General features: G+C 32.8%; 1 protein-coding gene across 2 annotated transcripts; it reads left to right on the top strand.

Annotated features, from left to right (window-relative positions):
* The first annotated feature begins 1191 nt into the window (after nucleotides 1-1191).
* On the top strand, nucleotides 1192-9569 carry LOC106620866 (uncharacterized). 2 transcript variants are annotated; one of them, XM_014239508.3, is made up of 6 exons: nucleotides 1192-1594; nucleotides 5781-6184; nucleotides 6251-6336; nucleotides 8419-8502; nucleotides 8947-9197; nucleotides 9258-9569. In XM_014239508.3, the coding sequence occupies exons 2-6, from the start codon at nucleotides 5782-5784 to the stop codon at nucleotides 9382-9384; spliced, it is 951 nt and encodes a 316-aa protein (XP_014094983.3). In that variant the 5' UTR covers nucleotides 1192-1594; nucleotide 5781; the 3' UTR covers nucleotides 9385-9569. The 2 variants fall into 2 exon arrangements, with proteins under 2 accessions (XP_014094983.3, XP_014094984.3); XM_014239509.3 differs by lacking the exon at nucleotides 8419-8502 and having other exon boundaries at nucleotides 1193-1594.
* Nucleotides 9570-9893: the final 324 nt, after the last annotated feature.

Below are 9893 nucleotides of genomic sequence, written 5' to 3'. Positions count from 1 at the left end.
CCGTCAGGCATTTGCTACGGATATACTAAGGTATATTACATAACAAGTTGATATATAGGTTTTCAATAGGTTTGAAGTCGGCCACATAGGAAGACAACTTCGTAACATATGTATAAGGTGGCGACAAGAACTGGTGTTGACGAACATTAAGCACTTACGCTATTTGTCAAAATAAGAGTAGCATGAGTATGAGGTGTTTTCAGGTTACTCGTACGTATAAACATTATCAATATATATTCCCCACATTGCAGTATTTTAAGCCAAAAATCGTTATATCTATTATATTCATTTCCATTTTTAACTGTCGTTCTTCAGCACGTTAACGTTTTAAACCCACATTGCCTACTTTTAGGCAACTTTTATGTAAACAAGAGATTTAGTAGCGATGTAAGTAATTTCACCACTTTTCATTAACATTCTCTGCTCTGGATGCTCTGCTGGGAAGAAAGCATTCATTGTTTATTCCAGAAACCCAAATGAATCTTTCATAAAAAGTATTAGGAATTATAGTATTAAACACAATGACGTTAACTTGCATTTAAATTGTATTACAAAAATTAACGTAGAATATTAAATTATTTTAATAATTTACTTCATTGGATTAAAATAGTCTTTAACAAGGGTTTACTTTAATAAAAAAATTTTACTAATAATTTACAATAACTAATTATACTAATAATTTACAGTCATCTAATAAAAAATGATCATTATTAATGTGTGGTGAATATGGATAAGTAGGTGAATTAATATTAATTGCGTTTGTTGAAATACAAGTTTGATAATAGCCATTGAAGCAATGTAAGAGTTGCTTTCTTTAATTATGATTTTCCGCTAACTTTACGTTTGTGTGTAATTGTTGGTAGATTACGATTGTGTATACTCTTTTGCGGTCTTTAGCACTCTCAAATTTTAATTAGCGCTCATACAAGTCGTACAGTTACAAAGCAGCGACGTTGAAAACGAAACTAACATTTCTAAAAACCATGCACGCATGCGCTAAAACAGCTCTAGCTTCAACATTGATACGCTGCAACAGCAACCTTCACTGTAAGCATGTGTAGCTTCAACAGCAATAGTGGCAACAACTACTGCTGCAACTTGTTGCTTCTAAATTTCTTCGGCAACTCTCAACTGGTAGTTGGTTTAATCGCTCCTACAGCGTTGGAATGTGGGTCAGACTATATAAACCCAAGTTCAAGGCGATCGCTGTTTCAGACGAAAGAAATCGCTTACAGCGACAGCACGAAAATACAATTACCATAGAAAGCACTAAAAGCACGAAACCAAACTGTGGTTTGTGAAAAGTTAGCAAACTGGAACAAGAATACTTTTCTTATAGTTAAAGAAAATCGTACTGTGTATGCAGGTGTCGGCAATTTCCTAACAAATCACAAAATTAACAATAGTGCGGTGAAAATATAAATTACAAAAGTTAACGTAGAGTGTTGCAGTTGAATAAAAAAAAATCTAAATAGCAAATATTGTTGTGATTGAGGCAGCAGGAATTGAGTCCGCGGTTACGAGGAATAGTTAACTACACAGTTCTGTAGAATACAAGCGAATTGCGAAGCAGAAAATCAGCAACTGGTATCAGGTGAGTTTTTATGATAGCGATCTGCGAAAGGCTTGAGTAAATTTGTATGTTAGCGCGTAGGCTTGCCTTTTGAGGACATATAATTAAATATATAAAATTAAAATATATGTATTATAAATATATAACATAAAACCAGTGAATATCGAACGTGAATACATTTTAAGCGCTTAGTACATTTCAGCTATTAGTTCATTATCATTTTTAAAGAGCTGTGGTACATATTATTTTAATCAGATATAATATTTTTACAAAGAACACAGCATTATGAATTCGCGCTAAATAATTATTATTAACGGAAACAATAAAAGAGATTTTAATCGATAACGCCTTTATTTTCTTAGTATAGGAGTTTTTAATTTTCTAAGATGTTTCGATGCATATTAACATGCAAAAATGTGCTAAATTAATTGGGTTGAAATAATTTTAAAAAAAACTAGTAAGCGAAAAAAGCACTGCAATATAATATTTTAAGTAAAAATTAGAAAGTTTTTTTACTTGCTAAACATAATAAAGCTAACAAATTTCAGTTGAGCAAACCATAAGGTACATTAACCAATGAATGAAACTGTATGAGTGAAAGAAGATATGCAAATTTCTTATTCGTTCGAAATAGGATGGCGAACGGCGGCCTTAACTTCATACATGTGAATGTACAATACTTTCTAGCGAATTAGGACTAATTTACACCAAAACATTGTATGCTCACGTTTTCGTGCATGTTCGAGTTCACACACTCGAATATATGTACTTTGTGAAGTAGGTCAAAACGCCAGTCATAACAGAACCTGAAGAATAAAATCGTTAATATACAAAAAGATAAAGATAAAAGATAATGTTTGCTGTTGCTAACAACAATTGTAAAAAAAATATAGATACGAACAAGTTAGCTGTTTGTTATGGGAAACCGCAACGAAGAAGTTGTCTAAAATATAACAACCGTAATATAATTAAATTTATATGTACGGCTGTGCTATATAGACTATTATGCACTGCAGCACCTCAGTTTCTTATAATTTTTATTATAAATTTACAAAATAAAAAGCATTTAAATGATTTTATCTGAATAGATACAACGGCATATGTGTTTATATTTGTGTGCAATAACGTGCAATTATCGCAGTCAAGTTCAAAGATAAACCAATATAGTTTTGTTTTGCTTATGAAATGCTAAGACTTTATTGTAATAATTATTACATATTTTATATATCGAAGCAGTTGACCCAGGCGAATTCAGGTGCACAAACGTTTACATGTGTAGTCTTGCATACATACATACATATGTATATGTATATGTAAATATGTATATGCACATACCGTTTTTATATTGTTGTAGTTTTTGTGTTTCCATTTGTTGATTGGCTGGCATTCGGCTTTTGCTTGAGTGGAGAAAGTTTTACTGTTGACTTGACACACTCTGCTTTTTTGTTATGCTTAAAAGCGCAGTACCAGTAGGTATACATACTGTAGATATTGTACATACATTCCAGCCTTGCATTTATATCGAATTTTTGTTTTGTTTTATTTTACCTCTACAACATATAGAAAAACAGATCAACCATAAACGTATACTCAAATGGTTATAGAAAATGTAGCACAGTTTCTAAGTGCTTATGTATGTAGATACATATTCATATGTGAAAATAATTACTGAAGAAAATTAGCAACTATTTTATACAGTTACTTTGGCGCCATTATCTTACACATACATACATATATAGTTATTACACTGTGCCGTTACGGTTTGTGAAAAAAATATTCTAATGTATTAAACAAAAATTAAAATATTGCTTAGTTTAAGGCTAGTTGTCTATGGTTGTTACCTGCATAAACCGCATTGCATCACTCAAAGCCAAAATAAATTATTTAGTTTTCGTAATTACGTCGCATTTATTTTTAAAACCTATCAAAGTGCATAGTTGTACACAATTTGACTAAAACGTGAGACGCAAATGAAATGCAGTCCACACATTAATTATTATATAAAATAGATGGTACGTTATGAACGCTTAACGCATATAACATAACACCGCTTTGTGTATTGTTGGTGACAAAAACAAAACAAAACAAAATTGTTTTACATTTTCTTTTAAGGAAATATATTTAACGTTATATCAAATTAAAATTATTTATACATCATAATGCCGTTTTAAAAATATCAAAATAATTGAACCCAAATCTAATAAAAATTCAACGCAAGTCTTAAAAAGTTAACACAGTTCCATTTTTGATTCGGATCAATATTAATATGTTTGTGATCCTTCGGGGGGGGGAGGAGTCTAGTCTTTCTTACTCCTACTTATGAGTATATGCAAATGAAATAACCAACAACTTACTATTGCCTGAATCCACCAACAACCACTGCATATAAGCCAATGATTTCTCTTTTTTATATGTTAGCCCGGCGAGTAATTGAAAAAGCGACGAAAGTGATGCACAACATTTGCGGTCAATAAACTTTTACTTTTTTCTCCGCCTTTTCTACTTACACTTTTCTCCCTTTATCTGTTCATATTGCGGCTTCCAATATTTTTTCTCTGATTTTATATATCGACTTGATGAAAGTGAAAAAGCAAACGTGTCTTCTATTTTCATCTTCGCCTGATCTTCACAAAAAAATTAATGCTACAAATGTAAGTGTGTACTACAACTTAACTAAATTAACAATTAACTTGAAAATCTTGGAAATCAAAAAAATTTATTTATCGCGACAATTTCACTTTCTCTGCCGGGGCTCCACTTATTAGCATTAATTATTAATTATATCGGATACAAATGATTCAAAATTGCAAACCAAAAGAACACATACAGACATATTTCATGTGCATATAAGAAAAAATTTTCCGTTACTTGTTGGTACATGATACATACATATATACTTATGTGTCCATTATGTTTTTCACGGTTTTGAGGTTGATTATTTACACATTACTGACACAATGGTAATATAGAATACATATGTATATGTACGTACATCGTAGAAAGTATAGATTAATCAACTTCGTTATTTATTGATTGACACTGGCAATAAAAAATTCAACTTTCATAATTCACAAATTCTTCTTAATTTGCTTATGGTGTACGACGAACGTGCTGACGCGTTTCTCATGTCAACTTATGCTTGCATGGCGAACAGCCGCGGTAGTCTAAAACATGCGATTTGTGTCACTAGAAACGGCTCGTTTCAATTATCGTAGTGCTAACAGGAGAATAGAACCAGAAAATCAAGCGGAAGCAGCAATAACAACAACAAGGTGTACAAGTACCGCTATGCGAAGACAATAGTAATGCTAGTTGCATTTCTCTTTTCAACCTGCAAGACTTACTTGGCAGCCGAAGCTTCGCTACAAGTGTATGTTATGCACATACAAATGAACTTTAGTGAAAATGCATACCTGAGTATACATATTTACTGAGCTAGTTATGTGAAATAAACAGGCAGGCAGGGAGAGTATGCTGGGTATATTCAGTGGTCCGCATAAATTGAAAACATCTGTTGAGAAAAGCGGTAAACACAGTTAATTGTTAATGAACGAACGTGAGATATCAGCGTGCCTCAAACAAGAATCAGCACTTCAGCGTACATATGTATTCGAAGAGATTGGTTTGTGCCGTTATTTGATCTTTCTTATAGTTAATTATCTCGCATTTCATGAGTATAGTATGCTCTTCTATTAAGTAGCGTTGTTTTCTCGTTGGAGAGAATGATTGCTTCATTAAAGATAATACTTGTAGTCAAATTGAAGTGAGCTCGTCTGAAGATTGCAAATTTGCCTTTTCTTTTATGTTCAATTCCTTTTTGCTTTGCGCCAACGATTTCAGTAAATGTAAGTTGAAAAAGTCGCATTGCATGACAGTTACAGCACACCTGTTGCATATCAATGGGCGCGTAATAAGCATATCAAAAACTGTAAAAATATTGTTAACGCATAAATACAAGTATACATACATATGTATTGCCCAGCATTCGAAAATGCATATAAGAATATCATGTAGACATAGAATATTCTCCTCATCATGCACATTGTAGCTACTTGTTGACATTTTGAGATTAAACAATAGACTTTTGTGACATACTTTCCGTATTTTTCTTTCTTTACACAAAATGGGCGTTAATATAGACCGTTTTCTTTTCAACTGCATTTGCTGTGTTTTTTTATTGTAATCCATTTTATTTTTCTCCCTACAGCATGCTTAACCAACGCAAGCTTTACTCTTACTTGCTACTTTTGATAGTTTCTACCAACTGCCTGCTCCTCTCTTATGCTTATCCACAAAATGAAGTTTACCAACGTCAACGTCTGCAGAAAGTGCACCAGTCACCTGTTTATCAACCAACAGCGGAATCAACGGGCCGCAAATATGCGGTGAAACCTAATGCTTCGAAAAAAGTGGCTTTAGATGATGTAGAAGATGACGGCGATGTGATGAACCAATTAAGCGAGACTCCTACCGGATTTTCGTGGTCCAATATGTTGTCGACTGTTTTAACGATGTTCTTCAATGGAGCAGCGAACGTGCCCTCCAAATCTGACGATATCGATAATTCTGTCGGTTTTGGAGGCTCACCATGGGCCAATGTAATATCGATGGGTGAGTGCAAAAAAAAAGAGGCAAAAATTGCTTATTTAATACTTACATTCAATTCTTAACCTTAAGGTCTAAAAATCATTAACACACTGTTGGGTGGTGGTGCTCCAAGCGACGGCATTGATAAGGTTGATAACGGCGGCTCACCAATGCAGGTAAGAAGCAATTTTTGAAATCATATCACATTTTGCATAGTAGAAACTTGAAGTGCACTTTATACAATCCCCTAGCATATTATTATTTAGTGTAAATAATTTCTTAGATAAAACTAAAAAGTACTGCTTTTACATGCTTACCACTCAACAATGTAATATATAATATAAGAATATAGTTTAACAGGGGCAATGGTTAGTTTATGTTTTTAAGTGGAAATTGTGCATACACTTTTTTTTATTTCTGCAAATATTTTGAGGTGTATGTTTAATTTTACCAAACGATTTATTTACTATGTATATAGAATATCTTTTGTGGATATTTAGTGCAGTATGAAACTTCAAGATTTTAACAGAAATTTTAAAATACATATGTACTATATAACTGTACATACAAACACACCAATAGTTCTATATTTGAAATAGACGCAAACATAAACAAAACCAAGTAAGAAAGTGCTAATTTCGGTTATAACCGAACCTTTTATACTCTCGCAACTTGCTAGGTTCAAAGCCTTGAAATACCACCGAGTGTCTTCGAAACTATTCAACATGCAGTGTACGCGAAAATAGTGAATGTATACCAATGAAATTTGATCCTTATTAACTTAGATTATGGGTCATAGACTAAATTTGTTTTATATACGTAAATATATTTTACTTCCCGGCAGCGAAAATTATATTAAAAATATTCTCAAATAAGACATATCAGGCATAAACACAAACGATAAGGCTAAATTTAATATGTTATAATGACGTGATGCGCCAAACGTCAACCAAAGGAACAGAATTTGTTACATTAGGGATGTGAGGTTTAAAACACGATCTAAACCAATTCAATTTATGTTCAGCGCTAAACCACATAATTTTTAAGAAAGCTTGTCCCTTTAATTTCACTAAAATATCACACATTTTGACAAACCTGAACTGTTTAAAGTCAGTTGGGAAGTCAAAAATCACTATATAGGGTACAGTTTGCTGATTGCACAAACTTTTGACATTACTAAAGTACACTCGAGAACATACTTTCAATCAATTTTATAAATATGCATAACACATACACTGACCGACATATTCGTCATAAAATTTGTTGGAATAATTCATGGACCATATCACATATTTTCGGCATTAAACTATAGTATATACAATATTATAGTTTGAGTTAATTTTGCTAAGATATCTTACATATTGACCGATATAAAGCCAAAGTTTGAAAATCTTATATTAGGTATATGGGAGATGGGGTTGTATTGATCTGATTTTAACTATTTTTGGCATTATTGCATATAATTAACAGAAAAGTATGCTATCTGAGTATTTCGAGGCTTCAATACTTTTGGACCATTTTTGGTCATAAGCTGGCAAACCTCAGGGGCACTATTCGTGCAATATTTTATCCGGACATATTGATTGGCTCTTTATTTGTATACTAGGAAGTGACAGAATCAGATGGAGTTTACAATTTTTTTTACTGTAATGTAGAAATTTCAGAACAATAATACGAGTACGTATCAAATTTGGTTGAGATATAGGGTTTCGCTTAAATTAACCGTAAGGTGAACAAAACTATTATACTTTTTAGCAACATGCTGCAAGTGTATAAAAAACATGTTGCAAATGAATTCAAGATACCAAGGAACATTTGTACCAAGTTTCAACTAGATATCTTAAGTTTTATCCAAGTTATCGCTTGCACGCACTGACAAACAGTGCCAGAATTCAACTCGTTCGTTATCCTGATCATTGATATATAAATAACTATAACTGTGTTGAGTTTAGATATTTTGTAGCAACATGTTGCGAGAGTATTATAACTAGTGCCATTTCGCTACAGAAAAACTACAAAATCGAAATAATTGCATATGTACATGTACGTACTTTACTCTGTTTTCAATAAATTCTCTATTTCCACTGACTAGAATCTGTTTTCATAAATATTTCTAATCCAAAATCCTATTCTTTTTGTTTTACCATTATTTTTGTTGTTCTTGTATAATACAAATCGATACATAAAATATTGAAAAATATGTCAAACTGAATGGTGTATGGAATTATTGGTTTTGTGTGGTTTCTCGCTTGCAACAGAACATCTTAGCTGCTGTGCTGTCATCAGTGCTTGGTACCAAAGATCCCGATCAAGTGAATTCGATGGCGAAACAAGCTGGAGAGGTAAAAGAACATTTTGATGAATTCGTAATTTATAAATTAAAAAATAAACAAACTATTAAAAATATAATTAATGGAAAAATAGTATGTAGACAAACGTAATGCTTTTACCTACAGAAGATAGTGAAATGTTTACAATATACACTTTACAACAATAACAATATAAACATTACACCGAACACATGTTAGTACTCACATGCAAAAAACCAACTAAAAATACATAACTTCTCCATTATAATCTACCTAAGTACCTTAGTTACCTATGCACACTTTGGCGAGCTTACACATCTATATAGCACACGCACACATTTATAAATATTTATAAAACTTCATTTATACCTATGTTCTTGAGTAGTTTAATAATAAAAACAAAAAAACTTTGTCTTTTCTTTATTCTCTGTTTATATAATTGCTTCTCTGTCTACCTTTGCACTACGGCTCACGCAGTTCATTCAAATCGTGATGAATCTGCTAGATGCACTGAAGACATCATTCTCTCATCGGTCGTTGTCCGCTCGCTCGATGGGCAAACGGGACTCGGTAAGTGATGCCACAGTCGCCGGTCTCTCACTTTTGAAAAGTTATGTGCGTACTTACCGCAATGCGGACGACAAATGTATGCAACGCTATATGTGTGAAGCAAACTCAGAATGTGTTCGCGAAATTGGAGGCGCCAGCATCTTCTGCCAACTGGGATCGTAAGTATTGCTGCGATTGGCAAACGTTGGAAGTAATCAACGAAGTAATTTAATTTTCAGTTATGCTACTAGCTACTTCCTGGATCGCACCAGCGATGGTAAATTCGAACATTTATACGATGCGGGACGCAGAGGACGCTCCGGCTATGATTGTCATCAACTGTTTCTTGAGTGTAATGAAGTTTAGAACCTGGAATATGTGAATGTGCTGCAAAACGCCGTGATTGTGAAAGAAAATACATATATTCTTATATAAACCATGCAAGCTATTTTACTTGTCGCATACAAGCATCACGATCGATTATTAATTAAGTTTAGGTTAAAATACATGTAATTTATTTATTTATTTATGTGCGAAAAGTAACAAAGCATGTTCTAATTTAGGCTAGAAAATCTTACACAAAACTAAAATATAAACCGTTGGAATTACTGAACGTTACAGTCTAAGCTTTGTATTAATAACATGGCCTAAAGATTTTTCTATACAGTTTTCTCTATAGCAATGGCGCCTTACAAACTTCTTCTGGTCTTCTCTTCTGTTCTACAAGTATATACAGGTATTTCGAGTATACTTGTATGTTTTGAGAGTGCGGTGGGTATATAATATTGTCAGGTATAAATTGTTTCAGATACAACCCTAGTAAGTAAATGCTTCCCACAAAAGAGATCAAACAATTGAGAGACCATTTATTTAAC

The sequence above is a fragment of the Bactrocera oleae genome, chromosome 2 (genome assembly GCF_042242935.1).
Source record: "Bactrocera oleae isolate idBacOlea1 chromosome 2, idBacOlea1, whole genome shotgun sequence".
Lineage (NCBI taxonomy): Eukaryota > Metazoa > Arthropoda > Insecta > Diptera > Tephritidae > Bactrocera > Bactrocera oleae.
Note: the sequence above shows the minus strand (reverse complement) of the source record. Positions and strands in the feature narration are given on the sequence as shown.